At 35.8% G+C, this 25,773-nt stretch overlaps 1 protein-coding gene across 8 annotated transcripts in view; it reads right to left on the bottom strand.

The window, feature by feature from the left end:
• SSBP2 (single stranded DNA binding protein 2) overlaps positions 1-25,773 on the bottom strand; it is a 331,697-nt gene that overhangs the window by 9,887 nt on the left and 296,037 nt on the right. For 5 of the 8 annotated variants that reach the window (XM_055428680.2, XM_055428681.2, XM_088838499.1 and 2 more), the window contains 6 exons: positions 17,202-17,237; positions 15,386-15,440; positions 11,792-11,862; positions 8,933-9,011; positions 6,463-6,491; positions 219-317 (listed from right to left, as the gene is read on the bottom strand). In XM_055428680.2, the coding sequence (XP_055284655.1) occupies positions 219-317; positions 6,463-6,491; positions 8,933-9,011; positions 11,792-11,862; positions 15,386-15,440; positions 17,202-17,237 (369 nt within the window). The remainder of the gene's footprint in view (positions 1-218; positions 318-6,462; positions 6,492-8,932; positions 9,012-11,791; positions 11,863-15,385; positions 15,441-17,201; positions 17,238-25,773) is intronic. The other 3 variants (XM_055428682.2, XM_088838500.1, XR_016038015.1) reach the window with 2 other exon arrangements.

The following is a 25,773-nucleotide window of genomic DNA, read 5'->3' as shown; positions in this document are numbered from 1 at the left end:
ATTATTAAATTTTTCATTTTTGTAACTATGTACATAGAATCAGAGTTGAAAGTGCATTTTTTTAATGTTTTCAAAGAAATTCCACATAATTTTCTAACCCTTAAAAGATCAACCTACTGAACTCTAAATAGTCATAATAACGGATTTATGCATTTATTCTAAAGAAGAGCTTCAGAAATAAAATCTGGATATAATAATGTAGTCAAGGGAATACTTACACTCTCACTCTGAAAAGGATTTAAGAAATTTCCCCCCATTTCGCCATCATCCCTTGGAGTGCCCGGCTGATTACTCAGGCTCATATTATTGGGAGAATTCTGTAAACAAGATTTAGAAAACAAAGCATTTTTAAGATTTTAATTTCCCTTTTACAGTGTACTGTTTCAAACATGTAATCTATAGCATCATCTCTAAGGACAAAGTAGATATAATTCCTACCTCAGACTTCTACCATTTATTCCAGTTTATTCTTTGTAACTTGACAAGTACTATATACTTTCCCAAATGAAAATTAAAAAACAGAAACCCCAAATAACTCACCATAACTCTTCATCTTAATCTCAGAATCAATATTTATTCAAAATCTCACCTTCAGTTTATGGAGTTCCTAGGACTCTGGACAGAGTTTAAGAAACATTCCCAGGAGGCCCATGATGAACACAGTGGGCTACCCAATGATTAGATACGATGGAACAATGCCTTCCCTGGGTGATTTTACTAACCAGACTTGAAAGGTCACTGTTTTCATAAACATTTCCCTTTAATTCTATATGCATTTTACATAAGTAACACGATTTTAGCCATTATTTTTATACGAACCATAAGGAAGAAAGGAAAATAGTTAACAATAGTTAAGAACAAGAGGAATGAATACCCTAGAACTTGAGAATTCAGTATGTACTTGTAGAGGGAAAGGAGGCTTATGTGTGGAGTGATCTAGAATCCTTTCCAACCATTTGTTTGGGTTCAGTTCAGTTCAGTTCAGTCGCTCAGTCATGTCCCACTCAAAACTCAAGATAAAATGGTTGATAGGAGCTATCTAGTCAAACACTAAGTTAGCAGTATATTGCTTTATGCTCTATTCAAATTTTCTAGTCTCATTATTACTGTGTGATTTTAGCCACGTGAGGTCATCTGACACTCCACCTCGATGGGGAATACAGAGTGGCAGTGGCACACAGAGCATGCGCATACAGGGCTGCAGCTGTGACTGAGGGACTCTTGTAGAAATAAACTGCAAGGGTAAAAACTCGTACTTGTTATTTCAAATGGAAGCCAGGCTTTGGAGTCTTTTCCTGAGTCACTGCCATTTATATTCTGTTTCTGAATAAGGTTTTAGATTTTTTTTTTTAAAGAAAATTTCTGAGGATTCTGACTTAAGTTATGTCATAAAAATGAAAATTTCATGAATGAGTTATTCCCAGAAGAATATAGGCTTTTAAAAAATACGGTTAAACTGTAAAGCAGAAACAGGTAGATGAGCTGGTGGAAATACAGCTCGTGTCTTGTGCTCTGCACCTCAGAGGGACGATCTGAGAACATGGATTCTCTGAAGTCCATAGGAGATCCATTTGCCAGTGAACCACAAGGGCCCAGGAACCACTGCCTAATGGCATAAAGAGGGTTCTGTTTTTTTGACAATTGTTTTTCCTATGAAAATGTTAGTTTCCTAAGTATAAAATAACTGGACTTTGAAATGTACTGGGATAACTTAATTTCCTGGAAAAAAAATTAAGTAAAATTGAAGTGTAATTACGTAAGCTACAACTCATTAAATTATTAATCAACTGTTTTAAAATAAGGAGTGATAATACTGACTTAGTTCAAAAAAAGGAAAATTTATTTAAAAAAATATTGTAAGATTTCCCCCAAGTCTAGCAGTCTTTTTGGTCCAGACAGATTTGTCATATCGTGGACAAACTGTAATCTTGGAGTAAAAAATAATCTAACATACCTCTATAAGGGTTTTTGAGCTGTATACTTTGACATATTCAAAAAAATAGATGAAATAAGCCCTCTCCATCCTCGTCTCATATTCAGACCCCTAGTCAGAAGCGTGCAAGACACCCTAAGAGGAACGGCATCTCTGACCTCGCTGGTGCTCCCGACTCTGTTGCACTTCTGCCAGGTATCATTCCTTTAAAAATTTTTCATTTTATATTTAAACATTTTTTAAAAAATTGGAGCATATAGTTGGTTTACGGAGAAGGCATTGGTGACCCACTCCAGTACTCTCGCCTGGAAACTCCCATGGACCGAGGAGCCTGGTGGGCTGCAGTCCGTGGGGTTGCTAAGAGTCGGACATGACTGAGCGACTTCACTTTTCACTTTCTTGCACTGGAGAAGGAAATGGCAACCCACTCCAGTGTTCCTGCCTGGAGAATCCCAGGGACAGAGGAGCCTGGTGGGCTGCCCGTCTATGGGGTCACACAGAGTTGGACACGACTGATGTGACTTAGCAGCAGCAGCAAAGTTGATTTACAATGTTGTGTTTCAGGTGTATAGCAAAGTGAGTAAATTATACAAATACATACACTCATTCTTTTTTTTTAAGATTCTCTTCCCATACAGGCTATTACACAGAACTGAGCAGAACACCCTGCGCTACACAGTAGGTCCATATTAGTTATTTATTTTATATAGTGTACTGTGTATATGTCAATCCCAATCTCTCAATTTATCCCTCCCCACCCTTACCCCCTGGTAACCATAAGCTTCTTTTCTACATCTGACTCTATTTGTGTTGTGTAGAGAAGTTCATTTGTACCTTTTTTTAGATTGTACATATAAGTCATAACATTTCTTGATTTATAACTCTGAAAGTCTGGCTACATTCATATTGATTCCTGATTCAAAGTGTCAATTTAAAAAAATATTTAAAGTTTAATAACAGTAGATTAATATTTAAATACTTATAAAACACTTCATAATGTTGTTTTCCATGCAGTCTTTTCATAGCGTGGTGACTCAGCATTAAGCTGTTTTATGAGCAGACAGTGGTGTATGTAAGAACATTAAGAGGAAAGTTAAAAGGACACATCCTTATATATAACTGAACTAAATATCAGATCTCTGAAACTTGTTCCTATCTAGGTCACTGGGTATATTTGAAAATTGTGAAATGACATAGGACATTTTTAAAAAAGAAATCTGAGGTAATTTCTGTAAAACGTTGTGAAAACAACAGAAGTTGCTGAATGGGGAGTCTTAAGGAAACCATCAACAGTGCTGTTGATGGTCCCTGGATGCCAGGAGGATACAGGGAAAGACATACTCAGTGCTGGCATTGTAGGTTAGGGTGAGGGACGGGTTATGGTTCCAAACGCCAGCCCAGAACAGGTTATGACATGGGTGGCAAGGAACTGTATACATGCACGTAACTGTAGCTCTGTTTTTGTGTAGTATCTCCAGTAGATTTCATCCGCAAGACAAGACTCAGTTCAGTTCAGTTCAGTTCAGTCGCTCAGTCGTGTCCGACTCTCCGCGACCCCATGAATCACAGCACGCCAGGCCTCCCTGTCCATCACCAATTCCCGGAGTTCACTCAAACTCATGTCCACAGAGTCGGTGATGCTATCCAGCCATCTCATTCTCCGTCGTCCCCTTCTCCTCCCGCCCCCAACCTTTCCCAGCATCAGAGTCTCTTCCAGTGAGTCAACTCGTCGCATGAGGTGGCCAAAGTATTGCAGTTTCAGCTTTAGCAAGACAAGACTAGAGGGCACAAAAATGGTTATGTTGGTCAAACAACTTTTTAAAATAGGAAATTTAAAAAATGTAACACTGATGCTTGACAACCTAGAGGGGTGGGATAGGGAGGAAGGCAGGAGGAAGGTTTAAGAGGGAGGGGACATGTGTATGCCTATGGCTGATTCATGTTGATGTATGGCAGAAATCATCACTGTATTGTAAAGTAATTATCCTCTAGTTAAAAATAATAATAAAGTTTAAAAAAGAAAAAAATACAGGTTTAACTGGAGAATTAGGAAGATGCAATTGGAGGCTCAAGAAGGATTGTGAACAAAAATAAGCAGTAGTGTTTATTAAGAAATAAGATTGTCTTCTGATTCACAAAGAATGACTAGAAAAAGAATAGGATGAAAAGGAAGGAGCCCAGGAAATAAGAGAAAAGAGAGGAGAGTTTCTTGAGATAGCTGGACATGTGTTGGAAAGGAGGAAGACAGGGAAAATGAAGTTAGTGACACCTTGCTTAGCTCAACATGAAAGACTGAAAAATTAAGCAGTGAGTGGAAAGAAGTAGCGAAGAAAAAATTGGGAGGGGAGTGTATGGTACGTTTGATGCTGCTGATTAGAGATAAAGTGACTATTAGTGTAATGGAGATGGGACAGACAATCATGGTGCCATCACCAGACAGACTGGTTAGAGCCTGCAACCTGGAATGAGCAGTGGGGCAGTGCAGAAATGAGATGCTTAGGAGTCCATTTGAAGATGGATGCAACTAGTCATTTCTAGTACATTGTTAGTGGCAACTTTATTACTTGGGCATAATTCTTAGGTCAACTAAAATGTATTTGAACTTCCCTTTGTAAAAGTTTTTCCTTACTGTATTTGTTTGGTCTCCTTAGTTATACTAAGCTTTTGGGGGGCAGAGACTATATCCTGTTTAACTTTGGATTTGTAAAGTCCAGAATAAAGCCTTGGCACATTCATGTTTACTGAATGAAGGACTTCCTGCCTAAGTATATGAACCACTTGAGGGCGAAGATTATGTTTGTATTTAAAGAAGTCTTTTGTATTTTCCCACAGTGCACAAGGCAGTATTCAGTACACAAAAGTACACAATGGGTGGTCAATTAATGCTTCAAGAATAAACAGTACAGCATTAGGCAAGAGACTGTTACTAGCAGTAGACATAGTGTGAAGGAAAAACTTGTTTCTGGGAATAGGAATGGAAAAATAAGCATAAATGGCATAGCAACAAATCTGATAAGAAGGTAGATTAGAAGATGGTATTTCATTTGTCACTATGGCCCTTAACATTTTTTAAAGTGCTTTATAATTACAAAGTACTTCCCCATGCAAAATTTTGTTTACATCTATGTAGTATACAAGGTTATGTTAGTGGAAACTTTAGGAAGATGGTCTTAAGCAAACTGGATGTTCCCGCCTTTGTTAAAATAAATTATCTTTAGATATTAGAATATGCTTCTCAAGTTTAACTTCAGACATTTTACTGTGACCACAAAGCACAATTCAGCCAACATCAATTGTCAGATACCCAAGACAGCCAATATAATCATGGTCATCTGGTTTGTAAAGATGCTTCCGAGAAAGAAGTCTCTAATGGAATTATACAATGAATCTTATTTTGAAAACAAGATTTTTGAAGGCTTACCTAATATAATTTCCCACAGAGGTAAGATAGTGCCCACTGTATATATTTACCTATTTTTAGAAAAGAAAAAATAGCTTCCAAGTGGTTCCTAAACACAGACATCCAAACTGCATGTCAAACTTCTCAGGCCAAGCACCCAAGCGATGCAGATATAATGTCAGGATGCCAATTAAACTTTCTCTCTCTCTCTTTCAGTTTGAAGTCTTAATTTGGAAATATCCATAGCTCAACTTCATTTTACTTTTCTTGGCATCAGGAATTTTACTTTATTATACATGAATATAAATTCAAAGTGGAATTAAAAATGAAGGCATCCTTTAATGAATTTCTCTATTTATTGGTATAAAGCAGACTTCTGAGAGAGTCACTCTAATGGTAGTTAATAATTAGTTCTTATCAGCCATTCTAAATATATATTTGACCCACACAGAACTATTTTAAAATTCACCATGACCTAAAAACTATTTAGGTATTCTTCTTCAAAAAATATAAGGCATCTTAGCAAAGGATTAATTTTAGATACTCAGATGATTGACAGAGGAAAAACATGGACATGTGCTATTAGAAGGGTAACTTTCCTACTTCTGTTAAGATAACTTCCCTCTAATTACTTTCTTACTCTATTTTATGGAACTATAATAATGATTAAGAACATCAGCATTGCCTGATAAGGGTTTGAATGACAAATGAGATGTATAAATGTAATACTTAATGCATATAATAATCACTCTTTCAAATTTACCTCTTTTCATGTTGCTCTAGACTCCTTTACATTTTCAAGATTATCTAAACGATGTCAGTTTGCTTTACAAATGTTCAACATCATAATGTGATTAAACTGATTGTTATTTACTGGGTATTAGTTAATCATGTATATCACATCTTGTAAATGAATCTTAGCATGCTTTGAAACCTTCTTTAAAGACTCATTTACCCTTTCCCACAGATTATGTGCATTAATATTTTAAACTTTTACTTAATTGCATCTCGCCTTCTACTTTCAAGCTCTTATTCAAGAACAAAATTCATAATGTTACTCTCATCATCTTAATAAGAGTTCTGTGTGGAATAAAATACAGATTAAAATCACAGAATATACAATACTCACCTTGGAAATACTGTCCATATCTCCTGAGCCTAAAACAAAATATGAAAAAAAAGCCTTTATTAGGTAAATTTATAAATTTATTCTATTTATAAATTAAATATTCCTTTAATATAAACAAATGCAATAATAAAGTATACTGTATGTATTTTCCAATGCATGTCTCCTGGATTTCTGAATCTCAAAAAATTATCTTTATACTATGTGGTGAATAAGTATCATCTGATGGCAAATTCAAAGAAAAATTCTAACTCTACTTCCCAATCATCTACTTTTTCTGTATAAAAAAATTACTATTGCTACCATAAATTCCTGAAAGTGAAAGAGCAGACACACGTATCCTACTCAATTCAAAATTTTAACATGTGTATACTAATATACATATGTGTATATGTTTAGAGATATGTAACTAGCAAGAGACAGATCTCTTTTCTGAAATGATGCTTCTATAAATCTGATAAAATGTAGAATGGGCACTTGCAACATGACCTGACAATATTCTGAACCACATTTCACTATAATAACCCAAATTGAAGTATTTTTACTATTAAAATTTTGGCAGCAATCAATATGTGTGGCAATCCATCAGAAGTTAAAATGTCTTCAAAATATAATGTTATAGTTTTATTTTAATTCTTAGGAAAACTGGACCATCAATACTAATTTATTTTCTTACCTAAGAAACGGAATCATAACTTAGGTAAGAAAAATAATCAAATCCTTGCCACAATTTTAGCTTTATTTTCAACTATTTACATAATTATCCTGGCATAAAAATATCATATTTTAATAGCACAGCATTCAATAGACAGTCATAAAGTGAGAGCCTATTAACATGATTAAGTTATAAACAAGCATAATAAGCTGTTAAATACTAAATGTATATATAATTATGTAAAATATATAGTAACATTCATGATAGATAACAAGTAAATGTGAAACTATTCTGAAAATTCTATTCCAGTAAGTAATATAACTGAGAATCTTCTATGACCAAATGCTATCTTTTTATGAATGATATTACAATTAAAAGACTGGAAAGTAAATTATTTTGCAATAGATTAGAAGGTAAAATTCTAGAATGGTGCTGTCCAGTGGAATTTTGTGTGATGCAGGAAATGTTTCTTTGTGCTGTCTGTTATGACAGCCATCTGCAAATGTGACTATATGCACTTGATATGCAGCAGTGCAATGGAGGAACTGAATTCTGTTTCATTTGAAATCAGTCACACAGGACTAGTAAATACCATAATGGGACTGTACAAATTGATATTGTGAAATCTAGAAAAATAAGCATATATCCTTAAAAGTAAAAAAGTCTATCAATAAAGTGTAATTTCTTGATTACTGAAGGTACACAGCTTTTCAGAATATAAGAGGATGGTATTTCCTGACCTAGGGTAAAAGTTAAAGGTGTTCAGTCATGTCTGACTCTTCAACCCCATGGACTGTAGTCCATGGGATTCTCCAGGGCAGAATACTAGAGTAGGTAGCTTTTCCCTTCTCCAGGGGATCTTCCCAACCCAGGGATCAAACCCAGGTCTCCCACACTGCAGGCAGATTCTTTACCAGCTGAGCCATAAGCGGACCTAGGGTGGGGTTGTGAAATCGGTGTAAACCTGAGTTACTCATGGGCATGGTTTCTCCAACTTAAGTAAAAGATGGTTCTTTTTCAAAAGAAAAAGATTTGCACAAACCTCCAACCCCACTGTCAACTTTTAAAATAGCTTATGATATATGACGATGATAAACATATAGATATAAAACAAACATTTTTTTCTTTATTTTTGCATTTGGCCTGCCTACACATACAGTGTGCTGTGTGACCACGTCAATTTTTTACCACTTGTTTCTACTGTTGTGAACTTTTTGCTCACCTTGTAGGTAGCTGGCTTCATTTGTTTTCTTACCAAATGAAACATAAATGAGGAATGTTTTCAACCATTATTTGCACTACTTGAAATCAGCTTTATTATGAACACAGACAGTATGGTCAGTGTTTTTTCTTAAGAGAATCAATTTATCCACAATATGATAACTGGTTTTACTTTTTAAAAAGAGACAAACATTAAAAAGGAGAAACAAAATCAAGAAATTCTTGCCGAGAACTGAAGTTCCTTGGAGACTATGTCTATAGACCTTGGGAGATACCAAAGGCCCATTGGGAGGACTTCACTCCTCCAGGTGCCCAAAGCTGCAGCATCTCCTTTTATCATAAGCACTCAGATTTTGATAGGTTAAAGGAAATACCTGCGAATATGAGCCTGGATAGAACAAGTCTCACATATCTGAGTTCTCAAATGTTCTCCAGCCATCATAGCAAATATCCCATGGATTAAACTATCAGTTGTAGGTAAAAGCTGAAGCATTTCAAAATGAGCTCCTATTCACAGAACTTTGTAAATCATGATATTATGTCAAATTAAGGTTTTGTTTTGAATTCATTTCTGAACATCAGATTTAACATCCTTACCTAAAGAGCCATTCATGTGATGTGACTCCATTCCTCCTAATCCACCCATGGGACCATCTGACCCAGGGCCCATTGGAAACTATTTAAAAAATGGAAAAAATGACTGTGATCATATTGAAAACAGCTGTTTATCTCAATGTCACAATATCTATCTTCAAAGCTGTTAAGATACTCCTACAACTTATTTTCATTTATAAGTTACAGAGATTATTTTCTTAGATTTTCCCCCAGCTTTCTAGAATCTCTATCTGCACTGCTATTTCCCTTATTTCATCTTCTCTATGTTCTGGATCTTCAAGCTAATCCTTATCCATATCCAAATTTTCCTTAAGATATCCTTAACCAGAAAGCACATATATTCCAGTGCAAATGAGAAGGGAAGTATTCTCTTTTATGCTGCTGACAAATTTTGCTATTATAAACCAGAGGTAATTCTTAAGCTGTTAAAAGTATTGGCTTATTAATAAGAACAACTGAACATTATATATTTTTCGTAGGAGACAATCTCTCATTGTTCAAATGGGCATAATAAATAATGTCATCTTGCAGGTTAAGTACATTTAGTGCCTTGGGGATAGCTGAATACACCTAAGTTGTCTTGGCAATCTCAACCCCGTCAGTTCAATGACAATTAGGCATTCAACAGAAGTTATATTTCACATTTGTTTAAAGTAGTGCTACTTTATTTTCAAGTGAAACCTTACATTAGGAGCCTAGTACAACACATGTGTGAACAGATGTCCTGTGGTAGAGTGGGTGGTGGAAAAGTCCATGACCTGCCGCTCAGTCTTTGCCTCAACTCCCTGGATACTTCGGAGGAAGCTCAGACTCCTCTTTGAAGACAGGCTATCTATAATCACCTCATATTTACAGCTAAGATACTGAAAACACTTGTTCTTAACATTTCTCATGCCTAAATAATTTCTTCCTTGTTGTACGGTGCAGAGTATTGGATGTATGTATGTGTGTGGTGTATGTATGTGTGCTTGTAGATGGGGTGGTGATGGTTACTCATCAAGGAGGCTTCAGGGGAAAAAACTGTCTCAGCAGACATACTGTATATCACCGACTCTGTGTGGAAATAACATGGCTTTCCATCACTGTGCTCACCCATAACACATGCTTATACATCTTCCCAGGGTGATGCCAATTCTGTTGCCTAAAAGCAAAAGTATGGATTGTTTTTTATTTTCCAGTAACAACTTGGAATATGTATGCCTCTAATGAGAGGTCAGAGAAATTAACTTTGAACTTACTGTTGTTTTTCAGCTTTTTTTTCCCTCAAAGCATAGTTTAGATCTGGGCTGAGAAACTGGTACCAGTGAGGCTAACAGCCTGTGCTCCTCCTTGGTTTGGTCCCTTTATCTGGCAATCACTGTGCTTTAAGCCCCACTGACTGTAGGTATGATACTTCAAGCACAGAACACTGCAGTCCGAGCCCTCAACAGTCATTGGCTTTTACTACCCATGGCTCAAATAAATTATATTTGAAAGAATGACATGCTCATCATCTACTTCTTTTGAATCTCTTATCTTTGTAACAAGTGAGAGAACCAGAAAGGAACACACTTGGGTGATATCAGTTCCGCTGCCTGCAGAAATGTCTTCAGTACCATATGCTCTTGGTTTCCTCCCTTATTCCTTCCCTTTCAAATATCAAGTTTTAAGATATGAAATTACAGTATGAAGTGCTCTTCTATATTTGTGCTGCATTTCTGAAATGAACATTGTTCATGATGGTATTCAATGTTTTTAAAATCTCTGTGAAAATACCTATTAGACCTTACTGATAGGAAATTGTTTTTTTTCCTGAAAAGGAATTTATTTGATTATATAAAGGGAATACTGGTAATTGAAGACAGTGCTGCTTAATAGAAATAAAATACGTAAAGTTCAAGTGTGAACTACGTAAGTAAATTTGGATTTAGTAGCAGCCATCTTTAAAAGCTAAAAAAAAACAGGTAAAGTTAACTTTAATAATTTTATTTAGTTATGTCATCAAAATTATCATTTCAAAATAGTCGATACAAAATTTTAACACGATATTTTTTCGTATAAGTCCTCAAAATCCAGGGTGTGTTTCATACTTGCAGAACATCTCGGTTTGGACTAGCCACATTTCAAGTACCATACTCCACCGGACAACTTTGTTTCCCTTTGTTGTCCTTACCGATAGGAAGCTCAATTATAATATTTCACCCGTTTTTGGTATACTTTGGGGAATTCTTTATACATGTTTTTTCTTTAATTTGAGCTACCTTTTATTCATATATCTATATTAACTGTATTGTTATAAATATATTTTGTTAACATGTAGGTTTCATAGACCATTTTTCTGTAAGCGTTTGGAGAAAAATCACAACCATATGCCTTATTAAAAATGCCCAAATTCTTTCTGTAGAACTGCTTCAGTTCTATATTTAAACTCCAGATTTCAAAAATTAAAAAAAAAAACAAGTATATTCAATTTCCTAATTTAGTTTTGAGTTTATCAGGAAAAAAAACACAACCACCAGAATAAATTAATGATGTGCAAAATGAGATGATCATAAATGATTACACATTACCTGTCACCTTCAAATAGTCAATATAAATTATTAGATATTCGAGATAAAATAAGGCCACAGACCAACATTTTATAATTAAGTTCCATTTTACATTTACATTATACTAATATTAAATCTCTTGTTATGTATGTTATATATAAAGTTTTTTTCCAACCCAGAACATAGAATCTGATATTTTGATATACAGTAAGGTCCTGGATAATAAACAAAGCCAGTATCAAGGAAAAGAAATGTATTTAGAGACTTGAGTCTTCAAATACATTCCAAAAATTTTTTAAAAAGGCATAGTTACATTAGGCCTGTTAGGTCCTGGAGGTACTGCATTCATTAAAGTATACATGTTGTCTCCAGAGTTGGTTGAATCTGAAACAAAATATTATTGAATTAATATATTTTATTATAATTTATGCCCAAGTCATCACAAAATAATAATCAAAGATGACCTGGACACCTATGTATATTAATAGCTGTACCACTTGAAATAGTCATTACTGATGTTCAGAAACAAGTATCTGTAAGTCATTTTCTGACCCAGAAATTATCATTCTGAGGTCATAAATTAGGAATATTTACTTAATATATAAGGAATAATCACTTGAATAGTTCAGGTCAAAAGGAATATCACTTTAAAAGTCTAAAAAACTATAGTAAACTTTTCCTTCTTTAAAAACATGGAAAACTTTTGACTTCTCTAAGCAATTTATATGAATACCTATAACAAAAATCTCTTAAAATTCATATTTAGTAAATTTTTAGTTATTATTTATTAAGGTTTCTTAATAGACCAATTTAAAAAATTTATTTAGCTAGTAATAAAAGCTGGTGGAATATCCTGGCTTACTTCCCAAATAAAGAGATTAGAACAAGAGGATACAACTGGAATGAAAATTCTCTTGCTTGAAGTAAAAGCCAGCTTTCACTAGTACAACTTCCAATACAATTTTTTTCAGTCATTTTATTTTTGATTCATTATAATAAAAATAACTGTAGTGTATATCTATATAAATACATGTAACATTTTACATTTCATGTCTGTTACTAGTCCTAATTAAGTCTGAGTATAGGTGTTTCTAATGTATAGCCTAGAATGAAAGGCTTAATATTTTATATTTAAAAACTATTAGTTATAAAATGTTTTTCTATTTTCCCACAATTATATAGTTCTCTTAAATAAAATATTGTAGTCCTCTACTTTGAAAAAGTTGTTTTACACTGATTTAAGGCAGAAGATAAAAATCATTTGCTTTCTTATGGCAATAATCGTAGAGTGAGAAATGGGCAATTACTTTTCCTCTTATTTTGTGATTATTACACATTAATTTATTGTTTTAGAGTAAGAAGACATTTATTCTTTGTTTATAAACAGTGATCCATAATCCTAAGTATTATTTTTTTACATCTAGATTAACAAATCCTATTTTTAAGAAAGTTGAAATGCCCACCTCTGGTTGACCTCTGTTTATACTAAATAAGATCCTAATCTACTTTTGTGGCCTTAAGTATTTTCACATTTTTGTGTATACTATATGCAGTATTCTTGCCTGGAAAATCCCATAGACGGAGAAGCCTGGTAGGCTACAGTCCACGGGGTTGCAAAGAGTCGGACACAACTGAGCAACTTCACTTTGATACGCTTGTCAACTCAGGCTACTTTTCTTTCCTGCATGTGTGCATCCTTTTCCATCACCTTATTTTTGTTCTTTTTCCTCCAAGTGGCTTCGCTACCCAGTCTCCACTTACTGAGATGACACTCTCACTCTTCAAGGCCTATTGCCGATGATACCTCTTCCAAGAAGTTTTACTTCCCCTGATACTTAAAAGTGTGTGAGTGCTCCTCCACCACTGACTTATGCTTTGCATTATAGTTAATATTTTGTCTTCTTCTTCCCTCCGGCTCCAAACTAGGTTATAAGTTCTCTGAGAGGAGGAAAGGGGTCATGTCTTGCTCATATTGTATACTATAGACAATAAATATCTGCTAATTTAGATTCAACTCATGGCATAAACTCTATCCCATAAAAACTTATCTTTTAGAAAAGCTGGGTTTGTTTTTTAAACATAGGAAAACTTCAAATGGCTTTTCACCTTTATTAATCTTACTAATTTTAGTAATTAATTTGAAAGGAAAATGGGCTGTATATTTTAAAATATTCAGAAAGAAAATTCATTGCTTTTAAGACCAATCAAAAGAATTTCATCTGAAAATGAAAAAAAACTTTGAGGGAATAAGTTTGGTATTTTTTTTAAAATGTCTGATTTCTTTTCATATACAAAAAAACTACAGATATTCTGGCACCTATTTTTTGGAAGCTGGTGCGTACTGGCTTCATATTAGAGGATTGAATGATAAAGAATGAGTACATAAAAGAGCATGCAGAAAAGCCAGCAATACTGGTGGCAATTTTTGGCTTCAAAGGAAGAATTGATCAGATTACTTATCATCTGCAAAGTCTAGTGTCGCTCCAAAAATTTTCTTTGAGTACTGCAAGTAAAACATTTGTTAATCATATGCTACCGTCATAAATTAAACCTTAACTCCACCAAAAGGAAAGAAAACGTGGGCAAGATGTTCAATTCATATAATTCTATCTTCAATGAATTCTGTTTCACTTCACTGAAGATGTTCTGAGGGCAGAGATCTATGAAATATTTACGATTCATTCCAAAGAGTTAGTGACGCAAAGTAAAATTCTGAACCAATCAAACTTCTGTTTTTTCTAAATTGCGGTTTCAAAACTTAAAAATACTTATTGGTGTGATTAATGATACTTAATTTCAAACTTCTATATATCTTAGATTTCAACAAATTCATAAGATATGAATTTGAGTGCAACATAATAAAAATTATTTTCTAATTATAAAAATTTCCCACATATTTCATTACCCAGAAGTTAAAACTGATAGTGTATTTCTTATCTACTTTTTAGATTTCAGTGTAATATATTTAAAAATAATATTGTGATCACGTTGTGTTAAATAATGAACATTTATTTCTCTGTGTCATTAAAAGTTCTTTGACAGTAATTTTAACGGCTAAAGTTTTAGTCCATAAAACATAAAAATTTAAAAATATCTCTAAAATTAGATTAGGCATGAAAGTTGTTTCTAGTCCACTGCTGGCTGTATCAGATGAGCATCACTGTACATGATTCTTGGGTTATACCTCAAATCATTTCTAGTAGTAGGATTATGGAGTCAAATGATGTGAACTTTTTCATGGCTCTTGCTACATGCTGCCAGGCACTTCTAAGAGGGTTGTACTATTAATATCACTAGAGGCGTCAAGACACAATACATTCACTAGTTTGTATTTAAGTCTCAAAGGAGAGAGGCATTTAAAATAATCATATTACATGATTCCAGGAATACTGAAGTATTTTAGTTTAAAAGATTAAAAAACTTGCCCCGTTACATAGTGGATTAGCTAACTGATAAATACCTATAGACGTGTAGGGTAAATGATATTGACAGCACACCCACAGCTATTTTAGATGCTAGATACACTGTGAGTCTGATTTGCTGTTTTACACCTAATGGGTCCATGTATTTCATGTGTTACTTGTGCAGAAATTTCCTCAAGCTGTGAGATCTGGATCTTTTCCACAAGTTCAAGCAAATTTCTAGTCAGATAAAATTATTGGGCAATTCATACAGATCAACACAGTTTTCATTCTGGTTAAATCTGCTACCTACACAACAGCAGTGTTCTAAATGCTTAAAGTAACTGGAAAATAGTTACTTGAAGAGCACTATTTCCTCCTACTTTCTACCTCTAAACTTGTGAAACCACCAATGAGATACGGAAACTACCAACTCTCTCATAACGGTTTCTGTACTCTATTATTTTACTCTGAGAAATACCCATGTGGTCATTCAATTACAGTACCTGCTGGACTAGGCATGATGGGTGTTCCTGGTGGCCCTCCACCTCCGGGAGGACCCTAAATAAGTACACAAAATGTCAGTAAAAATAAGGCATTGCATTTAACAATATAAGGAAAAACAAGTTAGACTTTACAACAATCCAATTTGAAAACAGCAGAGGCAATATATTTTCTCCATAATTTACTTTCTTTGAATGCACAATCGTTTCACTGTTATGCAAAATATAATTTAGGTTAAATATACTGAGATTGTTTTGACAAGTTTCTCAAAACAATTCATGACTTAATCACATCAGGTATAATGAGGTTAAGGAGAAACGATTTAAGAGGGCCTTTACAAATCCAAAAGATAGAAATAATTCATGCGTATTTGTATTTATGATTTAGTTTACTGTAATTTTCTTGTATTTCGTATCATTGGTTTTTATAGGCAATTGAAAAACAAAAGATATTCATATGTTTTAAAAATATATTGATGCTATTTCTTCTGCCAGTCTCAACTACAACATCTCTGATGCACTGTACTTTCAGCCATCCCATCAATTAGAAATAAGAGGTAATGCTGACTAATGTGAAGGCTCCTAAGGCCGTAGGTACACAATCAATTTGAGAGGGATGTTAGGTGACTCGAAAGTTAATTCAGTTATTTCACACAACCAAAATGGATAATTCAGGCAATGAGTTTTAGAATTTTCAGAGGGACATAGTCAAATTAACTTTTAAACAGCTAGATTTTTGTTTCATTCTGAGTGCACAGACATAGTCCACTAATTATTCCAAATATTACATGTATTGCTATTTACTAAACAGCTTAAATTTACTTTTAAATATGTCAAATTTAGAATTTCATAAAACTATATATGAAGCTTATTTTTAATTGACTTTAAGAAAAAATAGGTTGTACCCAAACTTTTTAACTTTCATTTTGGTTTCATGGAGAACATGAAAAACGTTACTTTCTTAGTTTGTATAGCTTAAGGGAATTCTGAGCACTAAGTTCACAGGTCCAAAACCGTGTGTGTTTTTCACTGTGCTCATAGAACACTGTTTCCATGGAAAGTAAAACTGATCAATTGATATTGATCTTCCAAAGTGCTCTTTTTTCCTACTCTGGTTAACCACCGCCTATGAATATTTCCTTGGGAAAGATTTTCCATTTTACCATTTATTCCTGCTTCTCTGCTAAACAGTATAACAAATTATCTTCTGTGATGGCCTTTAGACGCAGCATGGATTCTAATGTGATGATGGTTAAAAGGTCATTTATAAGTTCAAGAGATCACGTAAAACCCGCTGATTTGACAAATATAAATCACTGGAAATTTTTAACATGTACAAAATGATAAGTTCTCTAGATTTCTAACAGTGAAAATTAACACCTCTCTCCAAAATTATTAGTCATTATTCTGCTATTGGATTCTCTTTGTGATTGGGAGAAAGTTTAATGTCTTCTTAGACTCTGTGTATGACAATGGGATGGTACGGGGGTGTAGATTATGAAGAACTGCAAATTCAAGCATATCATTGTGTAACTGGGGATGCTTCTTCATGACTGGACAGGGTATTGTACTGGCTTACAGAAACGTATGCTGAAGTAAAACACAGTACTCAGGGCAATTTTGGCCAGATTGATAACTGTTTCACTAATGAACATCAGCATATGTACTGAGGTTGGCAGACGAAACAACTCAATACAAATCAGATGTTCACTTCTTGGCCAATACACAGGGGCTCTTCTTAACATCTGGACAACTATTTCATTGCCCAAATAAAATGTAACATCAATTCTTATGAGCAAACAAACCCAAATGTACTTACTACATAATTCCCAGGAGATGCTGAGGAGTATGGTATCTGGAACATGAACAGGACAAAAAACAGACATATTCTGATTCATGTGGCAGTAAGGAGACTGACCTAAAATGAACCTATTTTCTAACTTTTATCAAGTTTTAAAATTTATCACAAAGGATAATAAAGGATAAAGGCATTTATATATGTCTAAGTGCTAGAAAACTGAATAAAATGCGGAACTATCTTGAATTTATTAAAAAAGGGAAAAGATATTAGTCAAGAATTTAGATAGAATTACAGTTTCAAGTTATATTGCTTTCAGGGCAGTTATACTCACTGCTTGATACTAGTGACACTTATTCTATTACTAGAAAGATATATATTTGTGCAGCTAAAAATCAGAAACCAGAGTTTTTCAAATTAGTAGACTTTACAGATGCAATTTCTAATTTATGTGCATCTGGGATACATTATTTTTTTAGAGACAGATTTCAGGCTACTATATTCATGCAGTGTGGGTCAATACTTGATATATAAACCTCACCGTTTCCCCTTTTCCTTTCTAACTAGCTTCTAGAAAACAATATAACGAATGCAAAATATTTTGCTAATTTAAGTCTCCGAGGACTACTAATTTGTGGGGATCAAATATGGGTAACATATGCCCTCGTTCCCTTCAAATCAAGTTCTTAACCAAGCTCTTTTCTAGAGATTAGAAGGTATTACTATAACATTGCTATGAAAATTTAAGAAATGAAAACTGGAAAACATATATTTAAAAATAACTCCTTAAGTGTGGATATTAATAGAGAAGTTGATCCAAATATTCTTTTTTTCACACATGCTCACTAGCTTACATCTTTCATCTGCACATCCAGAAGAGATATTTTTGCCTTATTCTGAAAAAAGCCAGTAAATTACTATCTTCTTGGAGTAAGACAGCCAGGGCCAAATTAGGACCTTAAGAATGGTGAAAAGATAATAGTACCTGTACCTAAATGCTCCCTCTACACCAATACCTTCCTTCTAATTAAACATAAAAATAATATGAAATCATAAAGCAGACAGACAACAAAGCTATACTTTTTCTAATGATTTTAATATTCAGTTATTTGAAAACTCTCTTCTCGTTGTTTGGTGTCCTTGCTCGGCTTTAAGCCCAGACCACAGGCGTCTGAGCCTCTGCTTGGACCACTTAATATGTAACTCAGCACTGCACACGGCCGTTACTGGAGTGCTCAGTATCGTGAGTGGTGATGATTATGTCTGTGAGTATCAGGATAGCCATGGCACTGTACATTTATTCAACTGGGGGAATGAATACAGCTTTGCTCTCTTGGATCTTATGCAGTTCATGATCAATCATCCATCCTCTGCTAATTATTTTAAATAAATATACCTGCTGTCTCCAAATCACCAACTCATCCGCTGGCTCCAGCTTTCATCTCCTTATAACTTAAACACCAGGCTCATGTTCTTCTGTCTCTGTTGCCTACTGTCATCCTTAAGCAACTTCAAGATATGATCTAACAACTCCAATATTCTTGCCTTGAGAATCCCATGTCTCCATGGGAGACTGTACAGCCCATGGAGTCACAAAAGAGTCAGACACGACTTAGTGACTAAAAAAACCACTCTTTAGATGTTAGGAATATACACTCACCGCCTTTACTTTACAGAAATACCCTCCCCGCGCCCCTCTTCCAAGCCCAGTTTTTTCCCATATATGAGCATGACTACATCCTAAAAGTTTTTGCACAGAGACCTAAGATCTAAACAACTTTCCTGACATCTTTCTTGTTCTTCATGACACTCACAAACAACATTCTATATTCCAACCAGAATCTTATCCCATCACAATTCCAGCATTTTCTTTCTCTCTCTAATATCTTAAATTCATTATCCTGAAGTCTACTATGTTAATTCCAAACTCTTTGGTCATCCTCTAGCCAACTTTTCCGTTTTATAGTAGAGAGTGCCTGGCAAGAAACACAAAACAGGGCTGACAAAGTCCAATGCATGATCATGTTCTCCAGCTTCAACCTAGTTTTCACTAACATCTGGAAGCATTTTGGCTCAGCTGTTATGGAAGCCCGAAAGTATTCTAGAGGTGTGCCAGTAAACTTGAGGGAAAAACTCCCAATCTGTAGTATATGCCAATTTATGCTGTGTAAATATTTCTATAAGGCAGATTTCAAGCTACCAATGATTTTAACAATCAGCTGACAAAGTTCCTGAATTTTTAACAACTGACTTTTGTGAACTGGCCCTTATTGGTGGTTAGACTATCCTGAGTCAGTACTTTGTCCTTGTCACACATTAAAGCCATCAAATTCTTGCTATGCCTTTATCTTCAACTAAACACTTCATCATTTATAGATTTAAAATTTCATCCATTCATCTCAGGCAGGGGGAAAAGAAGTCTTTATTTCCAAAGTTAGCCCCTCTTGAACATCCCATTCTCCTAAGTACTAACTTCTCCCTCTTCATGGTTTCTTCAAACAGCATTAAATATAATAAACATTTAAAAATACTTTAAAAAGTTTGTTACCCCCTCCAGTTCAGTTTCTTTCCATTTCTGCCCTGTCAAACTCTTGTACTCACTGTTTTCTACCTCGTAGTCCTTGCCCTCATTTGAGGAAAAGGAGCATTTGGGCTCTTATCCCTGGCACTTATGGAATCGGAACTCTTGTAAATAACAGCAGTGTCTGTCAGCCTAGTTTGAGAAACCAAATACAACAATGATAAAAGCAGGACTATGTGGGTACAGAAGATGTATTTGAGCTGGGAAGCTGGGAATAAGAGAGAGAGTGGGGGTTCATTACAAGCACAAAGAGAAGGATCAGCATTTAATAAAGAAATGTGAAAGTACTATACAGTTTATTAGGGAAACGGTATGTAATTTTACAGTTGTTGCAGTGTGGGACTTATAGGCGATTGTGGTAAATGATGAGGCTACACGGTCAGACTAAATTTATGCTGTTGGAAACAGCAGGTTTTGAGAGACATGTTCAAATTTACGTATTTCAGTAAGATAACTCTACAGGCATCATGGAGCATGAATACAAGTTAGAAGAATATTGCAAAAAGTCTAGGCAAGAGATGATAAAAAGCGTTCTAGGCAAAGCTGATTAAGATAAGTAGGGATAAGAGAATTTGACAGACTTTTCGCAAATGTACTCTGCAGGGCTTGGGGACAAACTGGGTGAGAAGGAAATTCCAAGATTTCCAACATGCTGACTGGATGGACGATGCTGCTACTAATTCATATATAGGTAGTTTATAGGAAGCAGGGGACAGGTTTGGGGAATGTCTGATGTTGTATTCGAAAGCTCTAGTAGACACTGAGTTAGAACTGATCAACAGATATTTAGAAATAGTGGTTAAGAACTCCTTCGAGATCAGGACTAGAGACAAAGTTTCAATTAAATAAATCCCCATTGTGTGCCATGCACAATACTTAACACAGGATTTGACTACATTTAGTGTTAGTAGGGCTTCCCTGGTGGTTCAGAGGTTAAGGCGTCTGCCTCCGATGCGGGAGACGCGGGTTCGATCCCTGGGTCGGGAAGATCCTCTGGAGAAGGAAACGGTAACCCACTCCAGTATTCTTGCCTGGAGAATCCCATGGACGGAGAAGCCTGGTAGGCTACAGTCCACGGGGTCGCAAAGAGTTGGACACGACTGAGCGACGGAACGGAATGGAACGGAGTGTTAGTTGAAAACGTTAAACTGAAAAAAAAAAAAAGCTCAAGATTGGAATTAAAGAACATTACTAATTAAAAAAGGGTAGATAATGGTATACTAACGCATATACATGGAATCTAGAAAGATGGTACCAAAGAATTCATTTGCAGGGCAGCAATGGAGAAAGAGACATAGAGACCAGACTTACGGACGTGGGGAGAGGGGAGGAAAGGGCAGGACGTATGGAGAGAGTAACACGGAAAGTTATAAAACCGTGTGTAAAATAGAGAGCCAACGGGAGCTTGCTGTATGCCTCAGGAAACCCAAAGAGGGGCTCTGTATCAACCTAGAGGGGAGGGAGATGGGAGGGAGGTTCAAGAGGGAGGGGATCTATGTATACCTATGGCTGTTTCATGTTGAGGTTTGACAAAAAACAAACAAAATTCTGTAAAGTAGCCTTCAATTAAAAAATAAATTAACTTAAAAAAAAAAAAGGGTGGATAATGTGACTGGAGGAAAACTTGGAGAAAATATTCTACAAAATGTCAAAGTTGTGTCCGACTCTTTGCGACCCCATGGACTGCCTACCAGGTTTCTACATTCATGGGATTCTCCAGGCAAGCATACTGGAGTGGGTTACCATTTCCTGCTCCAGGGGATCTTCCCAACCCAACTTCTCTGTGACACACCCAAGAATAAGTAATATAAAGGAATATGCTAGTACAAATATGGAAGAAAACATTACTTAAATGAAGAAAAGAAATTAACAGACATTTAAAACAAAACCAAGGTGTCGAATATTTCAAAGGTCAGATATGATGACAGAAAATAAGTCCTTAGTTTTGGTAAGCGGAAGGTCACTAGTAACCTTCAGGTACTTTTCACAGGAACTGAAACGGTTGAGAAGTTTAATCTAATCAATCTCTGTCCATCACCTGCTATATTTCTGGCACTGCACAGGAATGAAAAGGAAGAGTATCGAGGAATTCACTGCCCAGTAGAATGGTGGTGACACAGTCAGTGCAGCAGACGCAGGACTGTGGTGTGACACTGAGGAAGGGTTGAGAGAAGTCTGCTCTCAGTTATCCCTTCCAACTCTAGAAGAGAGAAAGACTGGGGGCTTTAAGATTGTCCCGGGATTTGTTAATTGGCACACTATTAGGGAAAGTTCCAGCCAATGGAAATGGATAGATGAAGACTCCTTTAAAAAATGAAAGAGCAAGATATGTAGAAACATTAAGAGGTGGTATAAAGAGACCAAACCAAATGGCTAGCATTGAGAAGAACATTACTAAGACAAGAGGAAAGAAATATGATTAAAGGTCTGATAATACTGAAGTACAGAATTTGAAGAAATGTGAGTCTAATGTTTATTTATTTATGTATTTTCCACTGTAAGATAAGAGACAAGTTTAGCTGACAGAAAAGGGGCCAAGAACAAGGAATGTAGGAAGGGCATGTGACTAAGGAAAAATAAAAAACTGCTGGTCACACATCAGTGGGGACTCAGCAGAGGTTGAATGTTATAGATGTATTATAACATAATGCATTAAACCCAATTACAGAAACACACATTAGGCACTGTAGAAGAATCAAAGGTGGTGCTTTACAAATTCCTGAAATTTAACATTCCAAAAACAAAGCTCACAGCCTACCCTCTAAGCCTGCATTTCCCCCATGTCCTTATTTCACTCTGTGTGACTCCCATCCTCCTTGATGTTGTTGCTGGGTTGATCCATCCTGTCCAACTCTTTGTGAACCCATGGACTGCAGCATGCCAGGTTCCTCTGTCCTCCATTATCTTCCAGAGTTTGCTCAAATTCACGTCTATTGAGTTGGTGATGCTCTCTAACCATCTCATCCTCTGCTACCCCCTTCTCCTTTTGCCTTCAATCTTTCCCAGGACCAGGGGCTTTTCCATCAGGTGACAAGAATATTAGAGCTTCAGCTTAAGCATCAGTCCTTCCAATGAATACTCAGGGTTGATTTCCTTTAGGATTGACTGGGTTGATCTCCTTGCAGTCCAAAGGACTCTCAAAAGTCTTCCCCAACACCACAATTCAAAAGCATTAATTCTTTGGTGCTCACCCTTTTTTATGGTCCAACTCTCACATCCATACATGACTACTGGAAAAACTTTTATAGCTTTGATTATATGGGCCCTTGTTAACAAAGTGATGTCTCTGCTTTTACACATGCTGTCTAGGTTTGTCATAGCTTTTCTTCCAAGGAGCAAGAGCCTTTTAATTTCATGGCTGCAGTCACTGTCTGCAGTGATTTTGGAGCCCAAGAAAATAAAATCTGTCACTGTTTCCACTTTCCCACCTTCTATTTGCCATTAAATGATGGGACTGGATGCCATGATCTTAGTTTTTTGAAAGTTGAGTTTTAAGCCAGCTTTTTCACTCTCTTCTTTCAATCTCATCAAGAGACTCTTTAGTTCCTCTTTGCTTTCTGCAATTATAGTGGTATTATCTGCATATCTGAGGTTGTTGGTATTTCTCCTGGCAATCTTGATTCCAGCTTTTGAGTCATTCAGCTTGGCATTTGGCAGGATGCTGGAGAAGACTCTTGAGAGTCCCTTGGACTGCAAGGAGATCCAACCAGTCCATTCTAAAGGAGATCAATCCTGGGTGTTCATTGGAAGGACTGATGCTAAAGCTGAAACTCCAATACTTTGGCCACCTCATGCGAAGAGTTGACTCACTGGAAAAGACTCTGATGCTGAGAGGGATTGGGGGCGGGAGGAGAAGGGGAAGACAGAGGATGAGATGGCTGGATGGCATCACCGACTCGATGGACATGAGTCTGAGTGAACTCTGGGAGTTGGTGATGGACAGGGAGGCCTGGTGTGCTGTGATTCATGGGGTCGCAAAGAGTTGGACACGACTGAGCGACTGAACTGAACTGAACCCTGCATATAAGTTAAATAAGCAGGGTGACAATATACAGCTTGGTTGTACTCTTTTCCCAATTTTTAATCAGTCCATAGTTCCATGTACAGTTCTAACTGTTGCTTCTTGATCTGCATACAAGGTTTCTCAGGACACAGGTATAAGGTGGTCTGGTATTCCCATCTCTTTAAGAATTTTCCACAGTTTGTTGTGATCCACACAATCAAAGACTTCAGAATAGTCAATGAAGCAGAGCTAATGTTTTTCTGGGATTCCCTTGCTCTCTCCATGATCCAATAAATGTTGGTAACTTGATTTCTAGTTCCTCTGCTTTTTCTAATCCCAGCTTGCACATATGGAAGTTCTCTATTTATGTTCTGTTGAAGCCTAGCTTGAAGGATTTTGAGCATAACATTAATAGCATGTGAAATGACTGCAATTGTATGGTAGCTTGAATATTCTTTGGCATTGCCCTTCTTCGGGAATGGGATGAAAACTGACCTTTTCCAGTCCTGTGGCCGCTGCTGAGTTTTCTAAATTTGCTGACATAATGAGTGCAGCACTTTAACAGCATCATCTTTTAGGATTTGAAATAGTTCAGCTGCAATTCTGTCATCTCCATTAACTTTATTTGCAGTCATGCTTCCTAAAGCCCACTTCACACTTCAGGATATCTGGGTCTAGGTGAGTGACCACATCATCATAATTATCTGGGTCATTAAGACCTTTTTTGTATAGTTCTGTGCATTCATGCCACCTCTTCTTAATTTTCTTTTGCTTCTGTTAGGTCCCTACTGTTTCTGTCCTTTATCGTGCCCATCCTTGTTTGAAATGTTCTCTTGGCATCTCCAGTTTTTTCCAATCTCTTTCCAAGAGAGCTCTAATCTTTCCCATTCTATTGTTTCCCTCTATTTCTTTGCACTGTTCATTGAAGAAGGTCGTCTTATCTGTCTTTGCTATTCTTTGGAATCTGCATTCAATTGGGTATATCTTTCCCTGAAAACTAGTCTCAAAGACCTGAAATCACCTTCAAGTTCATTTCTTGATCCTCAAATCCAACGATCCCCAGTTGTTTTTGATGGCACGTGTGACATGTTTATCATCCTTGCTCCACTGCTCTACCCCAGACTCTGACAATAGTTTGTAAGGCCTGTTACGCTACTCTTCTAATATTGTTTCTCTATGTATCCATTTTATATATTATCATCCTAAAACAAAACTCTGTTCCACACAAATGATAATTCCAGCTTTTTCAGCATTCAAAGCCCTGAACACATCATGGTCCATCTTTCTTTATCCAGCTTTGCTGTCTTCTGTGCCTTCCAAAGCTATGTTCCAGCCACTAAGAATCTAATATTTTTTCCTCACACATTTCCTGCAATCCCTCTTCTCTTTACTTTTGTCCAGGCTTTTCTCCACCTCCAGGGACCAGAATTTCCCCAACATAATTAATCTTTTCCCTCCACCCCTCTCCCATATACTATACAAAATATCCATTAAGATAAAAATGCAGATGTAGAAGATAAGTAAGACTATAGAGCTAGATGATCAGAACCGTAGAACTGCACAAATCTCTTATTTGAAAGATAATAAAAATTAAGGCCATATGTTTGTCTGGTTAAGCTAGACAGAAAATTCAGGAGATGTAACAACAATATAAAAATCCCGAAATATTCTGACTCCTAGTATTTACGACTGGTGCCATGGTCGTAATGAATAGCAGAATACCTAGAGATTTTCTTTGGCTTTATTAAAAAAAAATGATTAGCTAAGTAGCTTAACATTTTAGCTAAGGAGTTTTCATCAACTGTGAAATTCAAAACTACCTTATAGGCACTGAAATTCAGTTCACTAGAAACCAGGGAGGGAGACATTCTCTGTGTCACTGTAAAGTTGAAAATGTTCTTTTATTTTTTAGTGCTCTTTAAAACAAACAAACAACAACAAAAAAAAAGAGCATCTATTTTTAATAGGGCAAAGCTCCTATCTGGAGTAAAATATTTGTATTTCTCTTA

The sequence above is a fragment of the Moschus berezovskii genome, chromosome 8 (assembly GCF_049115385.1).
Source record: "Moschus berezovskii isolate FMDL1 chromosome 8, NW_MosBer_1.0, whole genome shotgun sequence".
NCBI lineage: Eukaryota > Metazoa > Chordata > Mammalia > Artiodactyla > Moschidae > Moschus > Moschus berezovskii.
The sequence above is the reverse complement of the archived record's forward strand: the minus strand, read 5'-3'. Positions and strand labels throughout refer to the sequence as shown.